Consider the following 27771-nt stretch of genomic DNA (forward strand, 5'->3'; position numbering starts at 1 on the left):
GCCATGAATTATGGAGAAAAAGTCTACTTAAAATTGCAATATCGTATGTAATTACAATAGGTTAGGATAATTTGTGGGGTTAGGCATGTCATTATCACCTTATGAGTAGCCTAAAGCGTTTGACGAAGCTTTTTTAGCATTAAATAGTAAATATAAGCACATACTTTGCCATAAAATAACTTATATGAAATATCACTTATATATGTTGCTTATGGTGATCCATTTTCGATCATACAAGTATACGTAAAAAGTAACTAAGCGTTTCTGAAATTTTGGCATATTTTTAAAAAAATTTACAGCTAAACATTGCTTATCTAATAAATGCCAATACGAACTGAGACAAATGTTAAATACCTTTAAATTTGCTCATAAATACCAAATCTTAAACTCTAGTTTGTGACACCGCGCTAATCAGGAAGATGTGAAGCAAGTATTAAAGTTATGGTATAAGGTAGTTTCATTTATAATGTAGTACTCCATCAGTGCTGCCTGATCTATAGCGCTGTAAATCAAGGGGGGGGGTAAGGTGTTCAAAAATCCAGAAAAATCCGACATCAAATGTTTTTTATATAAAACGATGACACGGCTCTATTTACTATATGCACAATATGCCTTAATATGTATTTGTTGATTTAAAAACAAAATATTGAATGGAAAATGTAAATGAATTAAATTAATAATTAAAGTTTCTAGAACGTATATACTTCTTTATTATTTTACCATTGGAAATATAAATAAAACTTCTAGAGCATACCAACCTGTACCGGTATGAAGTGCGCATTGAGATATAAATGTGTTGGTAGGGAAAATTTGTTGTAAACGAGCTTTAATTTTTTTTCTGTTTGGTTGGCATGACATCTGTAAACATATTCAATAGTTTTGTAGTCATTGAGTAAACAACATCATATATTTTCATTGTGTGGAAAATTTCAAATTTTGTACCGGAAAGTGATGATTTGCGGAAAGCAATAATTTGTTGTTTTCATTTGAAGAAAAGTGCTGCAGAGTCGCATGGTGATCACCACTCTACCGGAAGCAACATACAAAAGATGGTTTCAGACGGTTCAGATATAATGATTTTGATGTGAGAAATGAAGAACGTGGAAGTTCCTCAAAACAGTTTGAAGTAGTCGAACTGCAAGCAATATTAGATGAAAGTAATACTTTGAGTTTAAAGTCAATGGCAGCCATGTTAAATGTTGCACAACAAACATCTATTTATGTACAATATGCCTTTATATTTGTTGATTCAAAAACTAAACTATTTACTGGAAAATGTAAATTAATAATTAAGTCTTCTAGAATGTATATACTTCTTTATTATTTAACATTGGTATTATAAAAAAATTTAAGCCTTATTACATTCTGTAAAACAATTATAAAAATTATTACTATAAATGATCGTACACCGGTTTACAATTATTTGTAGATGTCTTTGTTCGTGGCTTGGTGGAACTTTGCATAGTTCACTTCAAAAACTGCACAATATAAAGTCGTGAAGAAAGAATGTAATAGAGTTTAGAATTCTAAATGTTAACTATTTCATGGAAGGTGATCTAATGAAGTGTGAGTCGAATTTCATTAAATACGTAATAAAAATTAAAAATTATTAAATATTGTCCATCAAAAAAGATCTTATTTGTTATCATTATTTCTACACGTAATATGCATATAGATATATATATATTTATAAATACTTATATAGCTATTATATATGCATATGTGTACGTGATAATGAGCCACTTGGTGTTAACAAGTGTTGTGTTGGTTGCACTTATGCAGTACTTGATTATTTTATTGACAAATAATTACAAAACATATTGTTCTATCCACGTGTGTTTTATTTCCACTTTTAATGTGAAGATGTTTTAATTAAAATAATCAGTATAAATTACAGAGTAAATGATAAACACACACACACACATTGTATGTAAGTGCTTGTGCTGCGTTAAGATGATTTTAATTGTTACGAATTCAAACGAAACAATATACCAAATACTCGAGACTGTTTGAAGTTGTCTGAAAATGAGAAAAATAGTGAATAGATATAGACAATTTACGCATCAATTCTAAACGCAATTTTTAAAGGACATATAAATAGATTAGTTTTAATAATACTAAAATATAGCAGTATATTTTTTATGTATGCATGTGCATACGAGGTGTGTTCAAAGGAAAAGGTGAATTTTGGTTTTTCATTATCGATATTTTGTTTTTGTTATAAACGGACACATATTTTTATCATGTGCTTGCATTAGAAGCCAATTTCGATAAGTAGTTTGCTTTTGACAATAGATAAGGTTAGTCACCTTTTTGTGTGCTCTTCGATTTTTGACTTTCAAAAGAAATGGATCAAAGAATATGTATTAAACTTTGCGTTAAAAATGGAATAAAGTGCTTCAAAGCACTTGAAATGTTGACTGTGGCATTCGGTGAGTCCACTTTGTCTCAAAAAAGTATTTATAAGTGATACCAGCCCTTTACAGAAGTCCGAGAAGATTTTATTGACAGTGAGCATCTTAGAGGTGCGACCACGTCAACATGCGAGGAAAACATCGAAACAGCGAAAAAAATTGTTTTTGAAAATCGTCGAATCACTTTTAGAGAAGTTGCAGAGGATGTTGGTATATCAATCGTCTCATGTCATTTAATGTTCTCGAATGTTTTGGGCATGAAACGTGTGGCAGCGAAGTTTGTTCCGAAATTGTTAAATTTTTAACAAAAGCAATGGCGCATTAGTATCACTTAGGAGTCAAAAACAAAACCGTAATCATGTCTCAACCACCGTATTCACCAAATTTGGATCCCTGCATTTTTTTCCTATTCCCAAAACTGAAGAAACCGATGAAAGGAAAGCGTTTTGCCAGAATTGATGATATCAAGTCAGAAACATGTCGGACTGATGGCCATACTGAAAAGCACATTTCAGAAGTGCTTTGAGGATTAATAAAAGCGTTGGCACTAGTGTGTTATATCCGAGGGGAATTACTTTGAAGGGCAAAAAATAGATATTTATCAATAAGTAATTACTTTTCAAAAAAATTCAAAATTCACCTTTTCCTTTGAACACACCTCGTATGTACATACGCCTGTATATATGTATTTGTGTGAATATATAAAATGTCATTATTTTACCGCAATTCGAAAGCGAAAAGTTTGGTATAGAGTTTTTGGGAAAAACATATTTTTTATTAGTAATGACAACGCACAATTAAGAAAGTAGAAAACAACGTGTTATTTCTATAGTTAGCTTATCTTCTATTGAAATTCAGTTGCGCATGACAAATTAATTGCTGAAGATTCCAAAAACTCTAATTGTTATGCACATACCATACATACTTGTATGTACATATGTAAATTTTTGTGTACTATATACGTATATACGCACGAGTACATTGTTTTTAGGAAAAGTGACACACTTACATATTTATCATTGTAGATATGTATGTTTACATAAAGATTATCATATGCAAAAGTAGTTGATACATTGACAGTTATCTTTTTCAACAATCGGCATAAATATATGCATACATGCACACATACATACATATGCGAAAGTATAATTTTAAAAATATATATACATATATATATATACAGTATATTTTTCTGTTTTTGTTAGACAATGAAAGTTTTCAGAATCGTTCAAGCTAAGCAAATATAAGTTACAATATTAAAAAAATGTATCTACTTTTTTACTAAATGATTAAGAGTAACCGAAACAGAAACCGTTCGTTTGCTTTGTTTTTGAAATAATCATGTCAATATGGAGAGACCTAGGCAATATAAGAAATAACTACTCACGAAGACAACCTATAGCGGGTCACCTCCACATGGCGGTCTGTGGGTCAATCTACTTGTTTTGCTAGTATAAAAAAAGTGGAACCACCAGCATCCGAGGCACAATACTCCAATTAATGAGAAATGTGCACAGCCATTCTAAAAAGTACGCACATCTATATACATATATTATAGACTCCAAAACCAAGTTTTTATGAAATTTTATAGCACAGCGAACAGCGTTTCTGTGAAGTTTAATTTCGTCAAATGGTATCAAACTCGAATATTTTTCAAACATTGTATTTTGGTCTGATATTGTTCTATGTTGAGTTTGAAGTGTTTAAATATATAGTTTTGGGGTTTACCTTATTTAAAACCCGCTTTGATAAAAAAAATATTATTCAAATGCTTCATGGGAGAAGTGCGGTATATTAATTTGATTTGTAATTGAATTAGATCTTTTCAGTCTCTATCAACTATGACTACGGATCGAGTCCGACTTGCTCTGCTGAACTGATTATACCAATTAATTTGGAATATAGCTATAATAGAAGGTAAAATGTCGCGAACTGCTACACATTTTTCGTTAAGATATGGTACAAAAATCTAAAGGGTGGTAATGTCAAATTAATATTGAGCAAACGTGAAGGTTATCAAAAGTAATGACTATTATAATCATTTATGGGTCAAGTCCAAACCGAAGAATTTTTTCAAAAACTTTCAAACATACAATATACAACTGATCTTCCAGTAAGAGTAAATACGGTTGAAGAGAGCGGTTTTAAGTCCACTTTTAAGATATTACCATATTACTCGATATTACTGTTTTTATGTACGGTAACTACTGTAGATTTCACAGTAATTTTAGAACTAATTGAAAACGATCTGCTCGCCGACTAGATTAAAGTTTCAGTAATCTATGAACCGGTTGAATGCGACTTTGACATGCAATTACAGTTAAAATACATAAATACAGGCATATGGATATGTGTATGAATAGTCGAGTATCTCATGCATTTGCGCGCAGCAAAGTATTAGATGGATATTCGCTAGGATAAAATGTTAAATTTTTATGGCGAAAATAAATTTTCATAAATGGAAAGAATGAAAGCTTCGTTGTACCGAAGATATAATACCATTTAATTTTTGTTTTTGATCTGAACAATATGTTCTGTAGCGTTGGACAATAATATATGGCAAATTTTATTAATATATGTATCTTGTTAATTAAAAAAATTTTCCAACTTCCACACAAATACTTGATTTTGATCGGTCAGTTTCTATGGCAACTAGTATATGCTATAGTGGTTCGATATTGGCGATTCCGACAAACGAGCAGCTTCTTGGGTAGAAAAGGACAAATTTTCAGATCGATATACCAAAAACTGAGTAACTAGTGCGCGTATGTACAAACAGGCAAACGGACATGGCTAAATCGACTCAGCTCGTTACGCTGGTCATTCACATATACATATGTATGTATATATTTCATATTGTCTCCGATATTTCCTTTTGAGTATTACAAATATTGTGGCAAACTTATTTTTTTCTGTTCAGGGCATAACAATGAGTTGGAAGGTCAATAATGGAAAGAAAAGTTTATTATTTGCTTTCATAATTCAGTCTAAATACATAAATTTGCATGTGCAGTTATAGTAGTTTGTTTATTGTTAAGAAAATGCAAAACTGACGTACAATTATTCAGACAAATGTTCACACTTAGAACTACTTGTACTACTATCGTAGTATAGACGAGTACCGGTAAGATGAATTGATTAATAAACTATTGTCAAAGAAAATATTTGAACAATGCATTGCCACACAATTGCAGAGCCGAGTGAAGACCGAGTAGGAAATTATTGCTTTTGAAGTAGATACAATAAAAGAATTGTTCTCAATTAGAGCAGTAATAGCAGTGTTTCAATTTGTAGACCCAAGTGAAGACCCAGTAGGAAATTATTGCTTTTGAAGTAGATACAATAAAAAATTTGTTCTCAATTAGAGCAGTGCTTAATTTGCAAAACTTGGATAGTGGCGGAGAACAAAATAGAAGGTGAAAATGTTTTGAAATTAAGGAAATGTTCCCGAGTAAGTTTCAACTGCACTCGATTCGCTAGAGTTTGAAGTTTGGCGAATAGAACAAACAACTGGTATAAATAAATAGTAAATAGTTAAAATTAAATATTTTTGACAGAGCTCAAACAATGTGAGAGACGGGGATATGGTTCTTTCACACTTAATAATAATTTTCAATAAAGATTTATAAATCATTTCAATTTATAAACGCTCTGAAATAAATCAATTAATATATGGTTACGCAAAAAACGAAAATTTCTAAGAAAAATAAAATAAAATAATGTTAGTAAAATAGCGGCAATAAACCGGTGAGTGAACTACGAACCAAACAAACCAATCAGTTCAACCAACAACGATTTGTGTTCGTTGCTGGTTAACTCTACCGGCTTTTGTGGTGCTCACAGCTCAGCTGATTAACTGCTGCAGCGACAGAAGCAACGTGAGCGGCATAGCTAACGCTGACATTTGCGATTGTGGCTTGATCATGGCACCAGAGAATGACAGTGGCACTGGCAGTGCATGCTAACTCACTGCAGCTCACGGCTAGCAGCTAGAAAGTGGCCTTAGCGCGCCGAACGGCTTCACTGCGACTGCGAAGTCAACAACGCCGTCAACGTCCGCGTCACTTTACCGTTTGTAAGTGCGCCGTTTTACGCTCTACGTGTAGAATTGCTGAGGGAACCAACCTGCAATTGCTGGCAGCAAAAGTAAATGTATCTTTTAGTCTTCAAGATATCGTAGCGCGATAAAGATGCATAAAAACCATATCGGATTGACTTACAGAAACAATTAAAATATAATCATAATAAAAGCGTGGAGATACGACAACGGCAATTGTTTTCTGATAGCAATTAAATTGTAAAAATTATAACACATGTTTTTATTTAGCTAAATGAAAAACGTATTTCATAATAAGTGCAGGTGTTATTAATTACAAATACAAACAATAAAACAAATTACTCTGAGTATTATTTTGCGTTTTTTGTTTGAAGAAATTTTTTATTGCCAGCTTAAAAAAAATAGTTGTGTGAATAATAATTGAAGGGAACGTAAAATAAAATAAATGCGAAACAGCAAGCAAAACAAAATTGAAAAAATAAACAAGTGTCAGTTAAAATATTATGCATCGCAAATAAATAACAAACATAAAAAAATACAGAAAACTGGTTTGTGAAAATAAAATAAGTTTGTTTAGCAACCAAAGGGAAATAAAACAACGTAAATATCAGGAAAATGATGGTCGAAAGTGAGGTGTGTGTGGGTTTACATAATGGCATAAGTAGATTTATTTTTTTTTAATAAAACTTTTATTGGTTTTTTATGTGAATTTAACGGTAGCAATGCTTTAAAATTGCTTAAGTCGACTTACGTATGTAAGTTAAGTTGCATATTTTGATTTCTAGTAAACATTTTTCTGGTCTTTTTTTATTACAATTTGTACGTTGGAGATTTTAAAGTAGTGTAAAGTTAAACAATTACGTGAAGTCTTAGATTTTTTTTAGAATAACTGGTTTTCTCAAAATTAACTTAAGTCGATTTAAGCTCCTTTAACATATTATATTAACTGATATGTATATGTGGTATTTTTAATGTAGAACTATTTTATTTCTTAATTTACAACTATCTTAATTATGCATTTAATTGCTTAGTTAAATATTTAATGATTTACTTAGTGCATTTTGTAGTGAACTAGTGCTCTTACTTAATAATCAAATATGTAGATATTTCTGCTGTGAGATTATTTTTTAGATTATTACACTGTTTTATTAAATTTCTTAAAGTAAAGTCTGTCTGTTTGTCTCTCTGTATATACGCGAAAATTCTCTGAAAATATCGTTTTGAAATTTTGCACATGTAATTTGCTCCCCAAAAGCTGCTCTTTGGCCGAATCGCCGATATCGGACTACTATAGCTTATAGCTGCTAAACAAACTAAAAATGAAAACTAAGTTCTTGTATTAAAAACTTTTTCATTTGACGAGGTATCTTTACGAAATTTGACATTGATTATTATTTAAAACAACACTAAATTATCTGAAGAAACTTTTCAAATCGGACTACTATATGATATAACTGTTATATAAACTGAACAATCAAATTTAAATTCTTGTATGGAAGCTTCTTGATTTGTGATTATTTATGTATATTATTCTATTCTACCTTCGGCGCAAACGAAGTATAATTTTTTCTTGTTTTTATTTGTTTATTAAATAAAAAACCTCTTCAAAAAACGCATAAGAAATGCGTTGACTGACTAGAGTGAATATAACCCCATAAAGCTTACAAAATATTTTACTTGCTTTCCTATATAAGTATGTACATGCATATTTATAATACATACAAGTATATTCAAAAAGTCATATTCATATCACCTTTAATAAATTTATATTATTTTATACACATGAAAAGCAAAAATAGAAATTTCTTTAAATATAATTAAATTAGAATGAGAAAGTGTGTCATTTCGAAATCACAATTTAGCAACGAAATTGCTTCAAACATTGAAATTAATAAATGTCTACATAAATATTTAAATGTGTTTGCATACACATACAAACACAGATAAGCATTTTTTTAGTGTACGATGATTTGTATGTCCAATAAGCCACAGTGTTTATAAGTGCCATTGAATAAGGCACGCACAAATGTGCAACACTTGCAACAAACCAAATAAAAGGCAACAAACAAATACATTTACAACACACATACATATATAAGAGCCCATGCACATGTGTATGTGTATGCATTTCTTTACATGTGCTCAAACACGGCTGCTTAAGTGATGAATGGAAAATTTCCACAAATGCAGACAAACTACATACATACATACATATGGGTATATGTATATACATACATAAACAAACTTGCATATATGTATGTACGTACATATATATGTATTTATACTTCACTAAAGAGAGCACAAGAATTAAAAGTGAATAAAAGACCAATGAGACACCGCCGAAGAAGCGTGTGGCGCTGAGTATGCACAAATATTGGACTAGCCGACTGATTGTTAAACAATGCGTCCGTTTATATTTACGGTAGAGGTACCGATATACTTGGTATGCGATCTCGGGATTTTCGGGATTTCCTTTTTGAGAGTAGTGCTGGCAGTACGCGATGGTAAATATTAGTGATTTTCGAACAAATTATTTGAATAAAATTAATTGGCAACCTCCGCTTAACTAACTTATCCTTTAATATTAGGAAGCATAGTAGCGGGTTCAGACAGTACCATAACTTAGCCGTTATTATACCCTGAACAGGTCTGTCTGTCCGTGTGTCTGTATATTTACAAACTAGTCGCTCAGTTTTTAAGCTATCGATCTGAAATTTTGCACCTGTCATTTTCTCACTAAGAAGTTGCTAGGAGTCATAAATAAAACTTCTAATTTCCTTGCAAAATTCCAAAAATATTGATAAACGTAAAAAGTAAATACAGAAAAAGTGGTGTAACGGTATTTTGCCAGTCATTTATCGCTTCATTTCCGCGTTGTCAATAATTATCGTCTCTATTAAAATCCCGAAATTTCGGGATTTTAGCATATAGCTGGTGCTATCAGAAATATTTATTAAAATCCCGAATTCTTGGTATTTCGGGACTGCCAACTATGGCTTGTACTCCCTACTATACCATTTAATAATGTTTAATTGATAAGCTGTCAGAAATTTTGGTTTGCCATAAATACAAATTATTTCGCAGAAAATCGAAGTTTTGGCCTTGATTCGGCAATATTACAATACGCGTTTTCATAATCAATTAAAAATACGAAATCACTTCCTGTTTGCTTGTAAAACAAATACATACATAACTAACTCTAAACATTCCAGTTTATTTGAATATTAAACAGTTGCGTGTACTACAGCTGGTCTTAAGCGGAAAATTACGAAAGCTATAAATTTATAATAGTAATTACAACTACAAACCAGTCATGCTTTAATGAACGCTGTTACATATATGGTACTACATACATATTTATATTTTTTTAAATACATAAGAGACGTCTTGAATTACAGGGGATTTTCCAAAGAGTTCATTTCATACTTACGTGTACATTTCATTTTCAACTTTTCATGCTATTTTTCGCATTGTTTTACATTTTCGGTTTGAATTACATTTGAAGAATTAGAAATGTTGTGGAATTGCTTAAATATACAATAATCCCGCTGCTAAGTGCCTTTTGGCATTTAAAAATCACGTGATCAGCATAAATACTTGTATGTAACGTTAATTGTGTTTGTTGTAGAACATTTAAATATCACATAACAAAATTTTGCTCTTTTTACTGTTCGCATGTACGAATAGAACGCTCGTTGAGTATGCAGACGCTTATTGTGTGTAAATAAGAATTAAAATATCTTTACAGTTGGTGTACAGTTCTCAGCTACATTTGTACCGACATGGTAATAATCATTTAAATAGCGATATAAGTGGTTAATTGCCATTCGTCACAATAACAATTTTCAGACACAATTACCGTAAATCACAGATAAGGCTGACAAACGTGTGAAATTTTTGAGACTCTGTCTCTCTATGCTAATTTTTCTTTATGTAAGAAATTTTAATTGCTCAACAGATAACATAATCATTTCATAATTTCATATGATTTGCTTTTGTAGTGAAGCTTCCTTCCACTGATTATACTTTAATTGAGCAAATTTGTGGAACTATAACAATAAAGTCTACCTAGCTATACAATCACGTATTTGATCCTTATTGTGTGGTTGAATGAACATTTCTTGCAATATGTAAGATTAGTCGTTAGTAATATTCTTCTGAAAAAGCAGATCTAGCTGATATTAATAAATACATACTATACATACTTACAGTGGGCGACAAAAGTCTACGTACGACCCATATTTTTGATGTCTTGCTGAATGTAAACATAATAGGAAAAAAGTAATGATACAGTTTGGTTTTAATTACATTTTTAATAGGAAATTATGACAAAAAATTTATTCCATTACATACATAAAAAACTGTTCACAAAAAACTATAGGGCATGATTGACAAAAGTCTACGTTCGACTAGCATTTGAATATAAAAAACTTCAATAAGGCTAAGGACTAAAACTTGAATTTGAATACTTTGTTGGCCCACCATGCCCATATGTTTATTGTGGAAATACTTAATTTTATCCCCTAACCGTTAAGACTGTTTTAGAAATATAATAATTTACCATACATACATATATCTAATAATTTCCGATACTTTTTGAACCATCAATCTAAAGAGATTGACACATTTATTGTATATTAATATAATAAAAAATAAAATATGAAAGAATACAAGACTTTAGAAGGTTCATTTGCAAAAACACATGGCAACTCTAATATTTGAGGAGAAGATCTTTTGAAGAAACATCCAACATAAATTCTTTGGTGTGTTCGTCGCCCTAACCGAATCATTATTTTGATAACAAATTTGCACAATTTGCAAATACAAGGTGCGTTCTAAAGTAAACAGTAAAAAAGTAACAAAGTAAACTGTAGCGCCATCTATATGTCGACTAGTGCGTTAGAATCTGCTATCCTTTATCGACTTCCAGTAAAAATTTCATGACATTTCATCTATTGGAAGTGAAGTTATTGCATTTTAAGTGTCAGTATGTTTTAGTCATCGGTGCGAAAATGAGCTTCGAACAAAGAGCCAACAATAAATTTTGTTTTAAAATTGGTAAAACTTTTACCGAAACGTTTCAATTGATGAAACAAGTTTATGACGATATTCCGTAGCAGAGTGCACGAGTGGTTTCAACGTTTTCAAAGTGGGCGTGAGAAATTAGCCGAAACCCAAAAAGGGGAAGTCAAAAGTGAAGACAATGCTGATTTGTTTTTATGATTCCAAGGGTATTGTCCACAAAGAATTTGTTCCACCCGGCCAAAACGTTAATGTGGTATTCTACCTTGGAGTTGTGAAGCGTTTGGTGCGCCGTATTCGACGTGTTCGGCCCGAATATCGTGAAGATGGAAGTTGGCGTTTGTTGCACGATAATGCGCCGTCTCATCGATCGACGCTTGTGGCCGATTATTTGACCAAAAATCACATTTAAACAATCAACCACTCCCCGTATTTACCTGATATGCGACCGTGCGACTTCTACCTTTTTGGAAAAATGCATTTGCCTATGAAAGCAAAGCGTTATGCAGACGTGGAGGCCATTCAAAAGGCTTGCACCGGCATACTGGCGGCCATACCGGGCAACGAGCTAAAACACTCGTTCGACATGCTTTTGGACCGTGCAAAAAGCTGTATTAAAGCAGAAGGAGACTATTTTGAATAAAATTAATTGATTTTGCCGATAAAACCATTTGTTCTGTCTTTTTTTTTTTAAAGTCCTGTTTACTTTGGAACGCACCTTGTATTTTTTCGGAGTAAGTTTATTTGTTATGAAAAAGTAATCAAAACTGAGTATAAATCAAGTAACAGCACTCAAAAAGACAGACTAATTGAGACAAAAGTATTGCCTCATTGAAAAACACACGTCTAAAAAACACCCGTTATATTCTTACTATTATACTTATTTATAGAAGAATATTGTATATAAATAACAGAATCTCAAAAGTCTAAGAAACTTTATATATTGAGTATATTATTAAGCATTCTTCCATGGACTTTAAATATAATATAATATTGTTTTGTTGGTTAGTGTATTTCAAAAGTTCGGCAAATTTAAATTCTTATCAAAATCTGCTTGAGTTGTTCATCAATATTAATGAGGCCGTCTAATATAGTTTGCCATTTGTTGTAACACACAGAAGGAAACATCCGAGATAAATAATATATATAAATAAATATCATAAATATCGTAACATATCATAAGCTGAGATGATTTAGCCATGCACGTCTGTCACTCTGTCTGTCTATATATACGCAAACTAGTCCTTCAGTTTCAGAGTTATCGATCTGAATAGGATATATTAGGCTGATATCGGACCACTATGGGATATAGCTGCCATAAAAACTGATCAATTTAAATTAAATCTTTACTTGACAAATTATCTTCGCTAAATTTGGCATATGACCATCAGAATTTTTCGGTCGTGGCTATTATCACTTCTTTCGTTTTTATTCCCACCTCTTTCTTTTCTTTAACATCGATGCAAATAATACTTATATAGCCATACTTGTTCGTCCATTACGTTATAATCTCTTGAGAAAATCAGCATCAAGAAGGAATCACTAAGTCAACGTTTCACCAGTTTGTGCGTCAGCGAGAAGTTTATTACTGACATATTCCAGTCCATCAAGAAACTTTATTTTACTTAGACAGACCTAGTATGCCATCGTCCACATTTTAAGTGGTTTAGTGTACTTAGTTTCATTATAATTTAGAATTGTATCTTAACTGTCGATCCTTTTAAATATTGTACTTCATAGAATTTAAAGTCGATTCTATACACTGTTGCCTCAATTGTGTCCTTGCCAAGTATCTACTATCACATTCCGTTAGCCGTTTAATAGATAGATATATACATATGTATATACCTATAAATGTTGGTACAAAATATGAGTCCTTACTATAATTCCCTCTGAGATTGAATGAATGCTGCAAATTTTAAATTAATTTTAATAGTCACTGCCATGTTATTTGTGCAAGCATTTAACGAGCAATGACATGACATTTAAGCCATTTAATTGCAATATATAATACAATTGCGTTTAAGAATTAAGATCATTGCTCTTTGGTTGGCATACGAAGTGGCACAAATATGTTTGTGCGTATGTACGTATGTAAATATAAATATAAATACTAGAAAATGCAGCGGCGCCGTAAAAAAAAGCGAAAATGAAATACTTTGCTAAAATGCTTTTTTCGCAATTTATTTGATTTTATTATTTTTTTGAAAAAATGCCAAATTTTCACTCACTTACTAAAATAAACAAAAAACCAAAAAAAAAAAATAACAATTAAAGATTAACATTGAGAAAATATCTAACAATAACATAAACAAATATATAGGTGAAAATATAAAAAATATAAAATTCCTATCAACAAGTTGCATCCGGAAAATGAAATACGAAAAAACAAGATTTAGTTCAATGTTAACGTATAGTCTATAAATAGAGAAATACCATACATAATCACGCAATACATTATTCATTTTTTTTTGTTAGTTTTCCTTACGAAAATATAAAAACTAATCTACCCAGCCTTCCATATGTCATGAACTACACTATTCAACATAGCACAACATTTTTTATGATCTCTGATCTTATCTGATCAGTTATAGCATATAGCAGACAAATCAGTTTAAGAAGCACACCTATTGTGAAATTTAAATAAAATATGGATATTTTTTCATATTTCGATAGGCTATAACATACTTTTAAAAATTCAATAAATTTTTTGATTTTTTTCGACCGTAGTTCAATATACAGGTAATATCTTCTAGTAGAGAATTTTTTTTAAGTTTCATTCACTCATTTCAAAGGTCGGAATTCCTGCAAGCTCTTTTTTAGCACCCTCGGAGACCGCGTGTAACTCGAAAAATATAATTTTTTCAAAAAAAATTTTTTTTTTTAATTATGTATAAAGTATTTTTTTTTTGTTTCCAAAATTGCCTGTTTTAGGCTATCATAAATTAAATAAAAATGAAAAAATCTTCAGATTTGACACATATTTAGTTTTTTTAATCTCGCAGCCTTAGATTAAGGTCGTCAATATTTAATGTTTATGAACCTAGAATTCTCAAAACATAATTTTTGCAATAATTGGTGCTGGGCATTGAACTTAAATCTTCATTATTCTGTTTCAAATTATCTGCAATTCATATTTTTTTCAATTTGTAGATTAGTGTAATTGCTAACAACAATGCCACACCACCCACACATATAAATATTTACTCATATCTGCGCGTGCAGTTGGACCTAAATAAGTCCTATTTTTATACTCTCACAACATCTTGCTACAGAGTAAAATAGTTTAGTTCACCTAACGGTTGTTTGTATCACCTAAAACTAATCGAGTTAGATATAGTTTTATATGTATATAATAAAAATGATCAGGATGAAGAGACGAGTTGAAAGTAAAATTTGTGATATCTTTATGAAATTTGGTGAACATGTTTCGTGGTACCGTAAGACGGTTGGTATTGCAGATGGGCGTAATCGGACTACTGCCACGCCCACAAAACGCCATTGATCAAAAACAAATAAATTGCCATAACTCCGTAATAAGATACAAGACTGTTATTTGGTATACAGGATGGATAAAAATTGGGCGTGGTCCCCCCCTAATAGGTTTAATGTGCATTACTCCTAAACCGCTCAAGCTATAACAACAAAATTCACTAAGAACAAGTGATTTTGGCACCTCTATCGCCAGTGTGAAAATAGGGGAAATCGGGTGACACTCCCGTCCACTCCCCATATAACGGTACTGTTAAAAACTACTAAGAGCGCGATAAATCGAGAACTAAACACCCCAGAGACATTAAATTTTATCTCTGCGATGGTATAAGATGATTTTATAAGAACCACGTTCAAAATTAGTCAGTGGGTGTGGCACCGCCCACTTTTAGGTAAAAACCCATATCTTAGGATCCGCTTACACGATTTCATATATTTTTTCATATTTCTATGTTATAGTGCTAAAATGGGCGAAATCGGACTAAAACCACGCCTATTTCCCATATAACACCATTTCAAATTCCATTTGATTCTTTCTAAATTTTGTTTACAATTTGCTCTAATTAATTTCACTGTGAATGTAAATAACTGAGGCAACAGTTCCTACTTCTAATTATTAAAATATATAAAGAATCCTCAAACGAGTATACCATTTGATTTTGCGAGAGTTTAGAATGTTCGGTTACATCCGAACTTAGTACTTCCTTACTTGTTCATTTCGGGTTTCTTCACTCAGTTGTTGGCCCATACGTATTAACAAACGAATACATATATACAAACATACATAGTTACATGCATACATACATACAAAAATCCAAACCTCGTACAATATATTGTATATATGTATATACACTTAATAAAGCTCACTTTGTATTGGTTTTGCCATTGATAATTTCCTACATGGTTAAGTAGTTCGCCAGGGCTAAGCGGCTCGCCGCAGACAATGATGTTCAATGGGGCTTGGCAAATATGAAATCAGCAAATCTGTCCCCGATTCTGTAAGTTCCTACAATTAAAATTGAAATAATTTTTACTTTAGTAAACCGTTTTGTATTCTTATTTTAATTTCTATTTTTGGGGAATTTGTAATTTAAACTACACGTTTTAAAAGGCGCTAAAAGAGTGAATAACTATTTAGGTGAATGAATTCAATTAAATTGCATCTAAACATGCTGTAACCTTGTGATCAATTGAGAAATGTTAATTTAGTCTTACACGTGCTGACACTTTCTTATGTGATGTGGAACTGTTTACAATTACTTGCCAAATAACAATAGCATTGATTGGTTCTGTCGTTAGAAGACTGGTTCTGGCTTATTGCTTACTAGAAGACCCCGGCTACGCCTTGTTGTGGCTAAGGTATAATTAAATTATATTGAGTAAGTTGTTTAATTTAGTAAAATGTTATTATCAAAATTAATTTTTGGCATTTTTTGCTGTCTATATAGCTCGATTACCGAGCCAGTTATGATTTAAATAATTGTTTTGTGTGTCTGGGAAAATACAGCCAATTAATTAATTTTGTCCGTGTACAAAAGTGCTGAAATTGTCTGACAGTTTGGACATTTTGTATTTTTTTGCAGTTAGTAATTGCTAAAAATATCATAAACATTAAAAAAAATTTAATTTTCGATTAGCACCAAACTTTACAGGGTCACTTGCTGGACCATCTTGAATATCGTCCGAAAATTTCATTGAAATCGGCTTAGCCGTTTCGGAGTTTATAATATAATATATATACTCCTGTATATTATTAAATATTTTATTATATTATCATTACTGTACTTAGGAAGCGTTTCTCTTATTTTCATAAATCCATTAAGACTTCATAATATACACATCCTTCTTTATATATAATATATAGATAACAAAATTACATTTTATTTTTTTTTCAGTCGTAAATCATTATAATTAAAACATATTAGCATTAATCCTTCCATATTAGCCCAAAGCTTTATTCATTTTCATTTTAAACATAAGTTTAAAAAGCCCAAAGCTTAAAACATAAGTTTTAGGGTTTTAAAGATTTTAGGTTGACCCGCTAATGAGTTTTCAAGGAAATTTTTATCCGACTTTTTATTAAAAAATGTTGCTTAAGAGTTTAACATTTATTAAACGGTTAACTGTATTACAATCATATTTGGTATCTTATTAACTTATATTTTAGGTATAATCTCACTAAGTTTCATTACTAAATTTTGCATGTCCGAAATAAAATTATTAAGATCAACTTAATTACTTGAAATGAGATATATGTGATATTGTATAAACTCAACTCAAAAGGATAAATTTATTATATTGGGTAGATCAGGAAAAGGTCAACCAAAGGCTAAGGTTTCGACCAATTTCATCTTATTTTCAGCGCTAAAGTACATCAGGATTAGGAAAACATATTCACTTAATTTCAGTAAAATTATAAACATTTTGATCGACATACGCGTTCGGTAAGTCGAAAATCACTTAATAGCTTATACTGGGGCTAGTGGAAGCTCTGGGCTAATTGGATCAACTTTTTGCATAACCCAAGTACACTCGAGTTCAAGTTTTCACGCTTCTTTGAAGATAACTTACACATTGCCAAATATTATATAATTGCATAACCTAAAACATTAATGGTAATTCGGCGACCGATTTCACACATTTTGGCCATTAAACTATAATATATCCAATACTATAAGTTCACTTAACGTTGCTAAGTTATCTTACATATTGGGCGATATATACGCTATAAATTCAAACGAAAGTTAGGAGTGTTATATGTATTAAGTATATGGGGGCTAGGGGTTACCCCAATTGTATCTATTTTAGACATCTTCACTTACTATTACCAGAAATATATTCTTTCTGAATTTCCTTAAGGTAACTCACATATTGACCGATATATGGAATATAAGTTCAACCGGAAGTTCGAAATCAGGTATATGGGGGTAAGCGAAGTATAGACTCGATTTTACACATTTTTGATACAATGGCACATTATTATTGGTAAATTATTTTCTCTACATTCCAATATTATACACACCTCACAGATTGACTGATGTTTTTGCTAAAAAATCAGCCAAAAGCACCGGGTTCCACCAGTTCGATATCACAACTGACTTTGAAAACTTTGCGAGAGGTTTTCTTGAAAGCCTTACGTATTGCAATATTTTAGAATTTACTCAATTTTAATTTTTTTTGGTAGCTTGCAACTTTGTAACAAAATATATTTCGTATACAAATACAATACATATTAATATTTATCTGAAGTGCTTTCGAAGTACCTACCCAGACATCCACTTTAAGTATCCTCTTCTACACTTATCGCCAAAATATAATAAGAGCAGTAATTATTACCGGATAAAGTCGCGAAATCTGTGTGGTGATAAACTAATATGTATTCTGTATTAATTTTTAATTAAATAACAGTTTAGACGAAATTATTGCAATTTGGAAGCTAATATATTATATAGTTTAATATTTTATACGAATATGTATGTAATTTAAATTATTTCTCAGTTAAACTTTTTTTCAAAAAATAATTTTATTTCCTTCTTAAATATAGAGTATATGTTAAAAAGCATCTAATCTCACAATGTAGAATATAATTACTTGGTACATACATATGTATACAAAATACAGGTCTTATTTCGAAATATTTTTAAAATCTTGTCAACCTAAGCATAAATATACATGTGTTATAAATTCATATAGACTGAAAATCCGTCGCTTTTAGGTGCACACTCATGACTTTTTACTTGTCTAATGAAAAAACATATGTAGACTCTTAAACCCATTAATACTTTCATATGAAAAATATATTCAGTCACATGTTTTTTAAAATACTCGTGGCATTACATTTAAGAATTTAAAACTATCTATATATTTTTATTATAGTACATGATTAATTTTGTTAATTTGATTTGATTTATGTGACATAAAATTGAATAAATACAATGTAACAAGTTAATAAACAAGTCTTGATAACTATTAGTTTACTTACTATGAACATGTGTAGAATTGATAAGATAATTTATCATTAATCTATTTTTACAACATTATATTTTGTGTCTAGACGAGCAACACTCGAATGTTATCGCACAAATTTGACAATATACCTATAATAACAGCTGCAGTGATTGCATACTTTTAGGTGGTTAAATTTAAGTGATTTACTCTTTACAAAAGAAGCTTAATTTTCTTACGGGTCTCTAGTTTTCATGCCGTTTTCAATCGAGTAATATCTTAATACTTTTAAACGCGCTTTAAATACCTTTACCTCGATGAACATTTCAGTACAAATTTTTAAGGGAACTCTTTTGAAACTGCTTGATAACCTTGATCATATATATAACTTTACTTCAAATGTGAAAATATAAGTATGAATCTGTAGAGTGTTGTATCCATAACGAAACCTTTATTATATGCGGTCGCATGAAATGCTCGCTAGGTTCATTAGTAATCGTAGATTTAAACCAAGTAGGTTAAGAGTTTAAAACTCACTTGCCAAATCAGAGTTGTGAATTGGCACTTAAACTCAACAGTAATGTCCTTATGTACTTTCTAACCAAATTTGGCTCGAACTGGTCCAAACCGAATCGATAAACATTTTTTCCAAGACGCGACAAACGATTTTTCTGGCGATTTTTACCATGGAAAACAAATTAATAACGAGTTATTTAAAATTTTGGTTTTTCCAATGAAGTCGCGGTTAGGGAATCGTTCAAAATGTTCCAGAAGTGTTTTGGGAAGTCTATTTTATTACGAACACAAGTATTTGAGTGGCACAAAGCCTTCAGTGAAGGTCGTGAAATCATTGAAAACTTGCCTCATACAAGTTGTCCATCCATCTCTGTTAATGACAATAACTTTGTCGATGATTGATGGTTTAGCTGAATTTCTCCCTAAATTGTATTAAGGCGCCACTATACGATGGTCTGATCATTAGGCATACCATTATACCATTATGATCGACTCTTTCTTTCCTTATTTTTTGAATGACTATTGGAATATACTTTTATATGTTCACACCCTTAGTTTGTTAAAATTTCCACATGTTTTAGTATTCAGTGTTACTTGCATGAAGAACAATTGGTATAAGCAATTTTATGACAAATAAAGAAGTACGCATTTCTCACATTAATCACTAACTTGGAGGGTTGCCCAAATATTTTATTTAGAGCGTCAACCGACTTTTAAAACGCCGCAACCATACCTATGCCAACATTTTGCTTGCCAAAAAACATTTAATTTTTTTTTAGCTTAATTGTTTAAGTTCATTTTTTTGTTATTAAAAATAGATGAGTAAATATGCTGAAGCCACATGCTCAAAACTTTCCATTACGCCTTAGTACTTTAAAGCGCCACCCAGGAAAAACAAAAGACAGAAATCCAACAAGCAAATTGATCATACATTGTAGCTAAGTATACAGATATTTATGTATTTCTATATATATTAATATTTTAACTTATACATATGTGAGATATGATATACTCTGTACCGATTGTCGCTGTTTACTTCAATTAAAAGTAATCAAAATATACTTGCATATAATAGTTAATAGAAAAAGTGAAAAGACCTTTGATTGTCAGCGATGTCGCGTGTTCTCCAATTCCCGTCAAGCATTTAACATTTCTGAACCAATGTCATCAGTTATCAAAGAAGATTGAGCCGGCAAATGCTCATCAACACGAGCAAGATGATTTGTGAATTTTCATTGCATAATTCTTCGAACTCGCCTCTGCTCTCCGAGCGCAACCAATATGCAGGTGTCATATTTGTTGACGATCTCTCGTGAGATCATATATGTAGTTAAACCTACAGATTCTGCTTGTTCCGTGTTTATACGCGTATGCACTCCAACTTACCGGCATGTGATCACGTTTTCAGTTGAGGCTTTCTTTTATTCAGCAAATATTTCCCGCTTCCATTTAATTCTAATTTACTTTTCAATTATTGTGGTTGTCGTTTATTGTGATTTTCTATACATACACACATACATTTTTACATGTCTCTCTATACTTTTTCGTACAATTATTTTTATAGACTTATTCGGTGATAATTGCTTTGATGGGCATGAAAATAGTTACTATTTTCTTACTCTCCATTAAATATAGCAATTACTATTCGGAATTGTCTAAAATGTTGAGAAAAAAATTTTACGACTATTTTAATTGCTTAAAATACATTTGTTATGGTAATAGCTACTTTTGTTCGAGTTAAACTTTAAATATAATGATTGTAGGCAATACATGTACATACACGTATGAGAATAAATATTTTTACATTAGGGTGCACAACTTTTAATATAAAAACCAATTTAACCCCAACACGGGTAGTAGAGAGAAAACTGGGGCCCGGATAGAATATAGGATGCGGATCCCGTGTTTCATCAAGTGATTGATATTATGTACATTGAAAATTGTTGAAGAGCAGCGGACTGCTCTCAAAACTCCTGAAGGATTTGTCCCCGAACTGAAACCGAACGCTTACAAATTTTCATAAATCGTTCGGTAGAAATTTTCTCTAATAATAATTACTTTTTAATCGTTTATTATAAAAGTGCATTCAATAAACTTGATTTTTTTAGAGCACCACTCTAAGTCTACATAAATATATATAGATGAGAGGTTAATTTGTTATCCGATGATATTTTGAGTATACCGCAAGTTAACTGTATAGTCTTCCTTTAACTCAAAGATGCCCATTAAGTATTAGACTCATATATTTATGAGTAAACAATCGTCACCGAACAACAAAAGTTCGTCATGCTAATAATGGTCTATTAAATTGCTTGGAAGAGCTAGGATTTCAGTTGGTGAGCATTTCAAGTTGACAGTAGGAATAGATTTATGAACTCTTCGACAATATGTTGATTGAATCTAGCAGAGAGCAAAAAAGCAGACAAATAACTGGTGATAGTAAAAAATTCGGCGGAGAGATTTTTAGAATTGACTAATTTTGAAAATATTTCTCTGTATATATTTCTCTGTATATATATATAAATGTTTCTAGGTTTTGTTTTTAACCATATCATTTTTAAGCCTCATCATTATTGTACCCTGAACAGGGTATATTAGTATATTAAGTTTGCCACGATGTCTGTGACACCCATATGGAAACTCCGAACACTAAGGTATATATTGTATATAAATTATCAGCGTGGCGAGCTGAGTTGATATCGAGCCATATCCGTCTGTAAACGTATACTCGAACCAGTCTCTCATGTTTTGAGATATGGAGTATTGCACACGTCCTTTTTTCAACAATAAGCTGCTCATTTGTCGGAACCGCCAATATCGGACAACTATAGCATAGAGCTGTCATATAAACTGACCGATCAAACTAAAGTCCTTGTATGGAAAACTTTTTATTTTGACAAAAGATCTTAACAAAATTTGACACAGGCTATTATCCAAAGCATCGCTGCAATCTTCGAACATATTGTTCAGATCAGACCACTATTTCATATAGCTTCTCAAACTGACCGATTAAAATCAAGATGTTTTTATACTCTATAATACTATAAAAAATGCATATGTGAAGGGCCTTATCTAATTTCGATCCGCGAATGGATAATATAAAAAACTTTGTTCATAGCTCATTCGGAGGGTTGCGATCCAAGTTCTTGTATAGTGGCACTTTCTCTCTAGGCCATACATTACCACGGCTGCCTTAAAATAAAATCAATTTTGTTAAATTAAAATTGATCAACAGAAAACAATGCCTTTTAGCCTAAGAACAAAAATTTAACGTAAACAAAATGTATTTTTCCGTTTTATGTGATGTCATTTATACTTTTGAACGAACTTCCAACGGGTGATTTTAAACCATACTAGAAATTGTTATAAAGTCATAAAATTTCAAAAATATCTTATATGTATATAGGTATATAAGTCACAGTTAATGTTAGCCAAACGATGTAATTGTATTTATTTCTAACATAACCTCTAATTTTTTGTATATTTTAAATTAATACTTTTAGAACCAAACATACACGCAGGTGCCTTCGGAAAATACGCCAACCGAAGCTAATGCTACCAAAACCTTAAGAGATACCGTGCATCAAAAGAGTGATGTGGAGAATATGGCACAGGTCAAGCTGAGGAAGGAAAGTGAAAATGCGCCCGAGCACCCGCCAACGAAGTAAATACACACAAATATAAAAATAACTCATGAATCAAAAGTTATATACAATTTCTCTCCATTTTAATACAGTTATATCACGACGCTAATACACATCTTCAAAGGCAACATTGGACCCGGTCTATTCGCTATGGGTGATGCCTTTAAAAATGGCGGCATATTAGTGGGACCCATACTGCTCGTGGTTATCGGCGTAATTTCGGTGCATTGCCAACATGTGCTTGTCAATTGCTCCGAAAAGATGCGAACTCTAACTAACGGTTTAGTGTGTGCCGATTATGCGGATACGGTAGAGCAGTGTTTCGCAAATGGACCTGTCAAACTGCGAACCTGGTCGAAAATGATGAAAACCATTGTAAATATTTTTATATGCGTCACACAACTGGGTTTTTGTTGTATTTACATTGTATTCATCAGCACAAATATGAAACAGGTAGTTTTTGAAAACATATTCGAAATAAATAAATGTCTAACTTTCTAAATTTTACAGATCTTCGATGCCTATGAAATCGATATAGACGTACACCTTGTTATGGTCATCATATTTGTGCCCATTCTACTTACATCGCTCATAACGAATCTTAAATGGTTGATGCCCGTGTCGCTGGTCGCCTCTATTTGCATGGTTGTGGGTTTGGCCATAACCATATTTTACGCCCTCAAGGATGGTGTGCCAAGTGTGGCGGAGCGTAAACTTTACACAGATGGTCCACATTTGGCGCTGTTTTTCGGCACAGCAATCTTCGCCTTTGAGGGCATAACTTTGGTGCTGCCACTGCGGAATGCCATGCGTAAACCTTCGGACTTTGCTAGCACAATGGGCGTTCTAAATATGGGCATGACCTTGGTGACTTTCATGTTTTTGTTTGCCGGTATCTTGGGTTATCTCAAATGGGGCGATGGGGTGGGCGGCAGTTTGACTTTGAATCTTGGCGATACTATGTGAGTTATATTAAGTGAAATACGAAGGCGAATTCTTAACAGTTATTTTTTATATATGTATTTTTTTTTGCAGTTTGGCGCAATGCGTAAAGGTCATGGTATCAATTGGTGTAATGCTCGGTTATCCCCTACAATTCTTTATTGCCATACAAATTATGCTGCCGAATGCAATACAAATTTTCCATTTGCAAAGTCGTCCATTCAGAGGAGAGCTACTTTTCCGCACGATTATGGTGGTGCTGACATGTGAGTATAGTATAAAAATTTATAAGGTTATTCTATTGTAATATTGTAAATAACTGCATAATATGTCCAGATATCTTATATACCAATATACTTGTACATACGTATATAGTAAAAAGTCAAGGATAACGAATATCATTTTGTGAAGTATAAGAGGCTAGGGGAAGTCCTGAACCGATTCAGTACTTTACCACTTTACTTAGCAAAAATCTAATTACTTTGCATTTAGACCGATTTTAATTTAAAGTCTGCCTTGAGAAGATATAGTCCGATTTCCACCATTTTTTCGACATATTTGTGCGTTTTATTCCGATATCTTCATTGGTTTTTGATTTATATATTGTCATGTGAAGGAATCTGATAGAATTTAAAATTGTGTGTGAATAGGAAGTAGGCATGGCTGTGGTCCAAAGCTGTTGTTTTCAAATTGTACTATTAGAATGTGAATGCCATATTATTTTCTCAATTTAGTTCCCATTAGTTCAGGAGTTATATGACTTCATATTTTTTCGTTTACAAGCATTTTCTGGGCGTGGTGTTACTCTTATTTCGCTTATCTGCAATACCCACCACCTCAGATTGTCAAGAAATATGCATTTCATCAAATTCATCGAAAATCAATTTCTCTTGCCTTTCTCATCATTTTGATATTTATGAACTTATATCTAACTAGACTGGTGTTCCGCACAACCGTGAAGAAAATTATTTTACTCCATGAAAGATGTAGCAAGAATATAAAAAGTGTGCTGATTTTCATAATAATTATTCACATGGGAATGACATGATTCTTAGAAACAAATCATTAATTATTTGTAAACCCGTACTACGACAGGCTTAATGATCTGACAGCTAGATACTTTAAAATTTCTCCTAGCGTGTGATCATGTCTGTGAAGTTATGAATATTAATCATAATACTCTTAACGATGTCAATTGAAATAATAGTAATCGCCTAAGGTGTATATACACAAAAAACATTAACTTCGGCTGCACCAAAGTTATAATACCCTTCACAGGTTCAAGTTTTCCTTACAAGAATAAAAAAAAGTTTTCCATATAACAACTTGATTTTGTTCATTTAGTTTGTAGAAATGCTATATGCCATAGTATTACGATATTGTCGGTTTCGACAAATGAGCAGATTCTTGGGGAGTAAAATTTTCTGCAAAATTTCGAATGGATATCTTAAAGACTGGGACTAGTTCGCATATAGACAGACATGGCTAAAAGGCTCGTCAGGTTGATCATTTATGTATTTATTTTATAGGGTATCAGTCGTTTCCTTCTGTTCAGCGTATGTTAGGTATAAAATATGGTTAAACTTCTTTTCTTATTTGTAGAAAATAACAACTTTTTAAACGTTTTCGACTGTTTAATAAGGTAGAGAGAGTTTATTTTCAATTTATGTAACATAGTTTTAGGCGCCATGGCAAAAATCTGTCGTAAAGTGTGAAATCCATTTAGGGGGTATTCTGGTTTAGAGACATTAATTTTAGGGAATTTTTAGTGTCGTAAAATTTTTTTTTCGAAAAAACCCACTTTTTATCATTTATATATTAATGTTACAAGAGTACAGAAAAGTATTAAAAAAAAAAAAAAAGTTAAAATGAAAAAAAACTGGCAACTGATGAAGAGGGGTGTCTAAAAAAATTGGCCTATGAGCATACCCATGATTTCAACTCTCCTAGTCATCTGAAATGAAAAAAAGATTATCAATATGCAATGATGTCGCAATTGTATGAACGTTGGAAAAAAACGAGTTTTTTAACCATTTTTTTCTCGTATTTTTTAGTAAAAATTGAAATAGTAAAAATTGAAATTTAGATGGGCCAGTTCATACTCGAGAAAAGTCTATAAAGAAAATTCTCAGAAAATTTCGAGTAAATCGGTTCAGTAAATCTCCAGAAATTGTATGGTTTTGATAAAATCTGGTCTAAGAAAAAAGCATTTAAAGTTTCGCGTAAAGTCTTTTGTTCGATTAGATCCAGCCGAACCAGTTTGGAGAGCGGGTCAATAAATATTTATATCTCCGAAAATAATTTAAATTTTCAAAAATCCTCTCGTAAACACATTCTTAAATAGTTAAATTTTGAAAATATGAACAAAAAATTGATTTGTGTAAAATTCTACACTAGAATACCCCTTTAATGACTGTTATATCGGATCATTGTCATATCGCTTAATTTTTACCCCGTTAAAAAAATTAAAAATTTGCTTATATTAAAAACATATTAACATATAAACGAATATTGTATATAATTTAATAAATAAAAAATATATATGCTTATTTTTACTCTCCTTCCAGTATGCATTGCTGAATTGGTGCCCGCTTTGGGTCTGTTCATGTCACTCATCGGTGCGTTGTGCTCCACTGCCTTGGCCCTGGTATTCCCCCCGATGATTGAGCTACTGATCAAACGCGATGATAATAAAGGACCCGGCGTTTGGTTGTTTACCAAAAATATTGTCATACTCCTATTGGCCTTGTTGGGCTTCTCGACTGGCACCTACGAGAGTTTATCGCAAATCGTGACACATTTTAATGAAGCGCAATAACATTTACCGAGAACTGTTAGAAAGTGTTACTCGAATAGGTCTGCGTACATATAAGTCTAAAGTATGCACACATACGTGGCTGTGTGTGTGTTTAGTTGTAGTTACAGTAAGTTTGTGAATTTATTAGACTAGATTTTGTGTATTTAGAAAGTGATCAGTATGTCTATGTGCCAATGTGATTTTTAGTAATACACGATATTTCAGGTATCAACAATAATCATTTCTTTTTTTTTAATGTTTATCAATTACATATATTTATAGTGTTAAATTTCACAAAATGTTAAATAAATACAGTCGGATTTCCTGTCAATAAGTAATATTAAATCAAGAAGACATTGCGATGACATGACTAGTTTTGCATGCTAGCAAATGTTAAATTTGAAAAACAACAGTTTTTTTATATGTAAGTTAAAAATAAAGCTTTAAACATATTTGAATGTAGTATCTTTCTTTGAAATCGGCAATAATATTTGTTCAACATTTTTTGTGTGAGCAACTAATTCTATCCTTAGCGGCAACTTGAATAATGTGTCGTTTTCTAAATGTGCGTATGGGATCCTTAATATTACAAATATATTTTTCTGGATATTTTATAAAGTTAGTGATTGTATTTCAGTGACGGTTTGTTGCACGAGCAATTCGTCTAAACTTAGCCCCACCTTAATACATTGTTTTTATTTTCACCTGTTCTTCACTTGAGAGTTCCGTTCCACGCGGCAATATAAGCTTAAATTAATTAAATTGTTCATAAAATAGCCATGAACTTATACTTAATTATATTTCTTACGCTGCCAATTTTGATGAAAGTGTGTCGGTGCCGCTGCACTCCGGAAACAATTATGACACCTTTGACCGTTCGCGCTAATCTTGGCTAACGGTGCTCTACGTAAGGTGAGTGATTATAAGTAAATCACTGCGAAT

General features: G+C 31.8%; 1 protein-coding gene and 2 long non-coding RNA genes across 4 annotated transcripts; 1 reads left to right on the forward strand and 2 right to left on the reverse strand.

Moving 5' to 3' along the window:
- Window positions 1-1296: 1296 nt before the first annotated feature.
- On the reverse strand, window positions 1297-18090 carry LOC118680824 (uncharacterized). The gene is made up of 3 exons (XR_004976417.2): window positions 18008-18090; window positions 15853-15991; window positions 1297-2019 (listed from the first exon to the last, which is right to left on the reverse strand). It is a non-coding gene; the product is annotated as an uncharacterized lncRNA (long non-coding RNA).
- On the forward strand, window positions 6567-27281 carry LOC106618927 (proton-coupled amino acid transporter 1). Of its 2 annotated transcripts, none has more exons than XM_014236856.3 (6): window positions 6567-7104; window positions 22950-23110; window positions 23183-23543; window positions 23601-24052; window positions 24126-24298; window positions 26600-27281. In XM_014236856.3, the coding sequence occupies exons 1-6, from the start codon at window positions 7087-7089 to the stop codon at window positions 26848-26850; spliced, it is 1416 nt and encodes a 471-aa protein (XP_014092331.1). In that variant the 5' UTR covers window positions 6567-7086; the 3' UTR covers window positions 26851-27281. The 2 variants fall into 2 exon arrangements, with proteins under 2 accessions (XP_014092331.1, XP_069966548.1); XM_070110447.1 differs by lacking the exon at window positions 6567-7104 and adding an exon at window positions 17892-17912.
- Window positions 27049-27771, reverse strand: LOC138857563 (uncharacterized). The gene is made up of 2 exons (XR_011396684.1): window positions 27638-27771; window positions 27049-27576 (listed from the first exon to the last, which is right to left on the reverse strand). It is a non-coding gene; the product is annotated as an uncharacterized lncRNA (long non-coding RNA).

Source organism: Bactrocera oleae, chromosome 5 (assembly GCF_042242935.1).
Source record: "Bactrocera oleae isolate idBacOlea1 chromosome 5, idBacOlea1, whole genome shotgun sequence".
In the NCBI taxonomy this organism is placed as follows: domain Eukaryota; kingdom Metazoa; phylum Arthropoda; class Insecta; order Diptera; family Tephritidae; genus Bactrocera; species Bactrocera oleae.

Coding starts and splice junctions, on each gene's coding strand:
- LOC106618927 (XM_014236856.3), top strand. Junction 23,544..23,600: donor TCAGCACAAATATGAAACAG/GTAGTTTTTGAA, acceptor TAAATTTTACAG/ATCTTCGATGCCTATGAAAT. Junction 24,299..26,599: donor GATTATGGTGGTGCTGACAT/GTGAGTATAGTA, acceptor CTCTCCTTCCAG/TATGCATTGCTGAATTGGTG.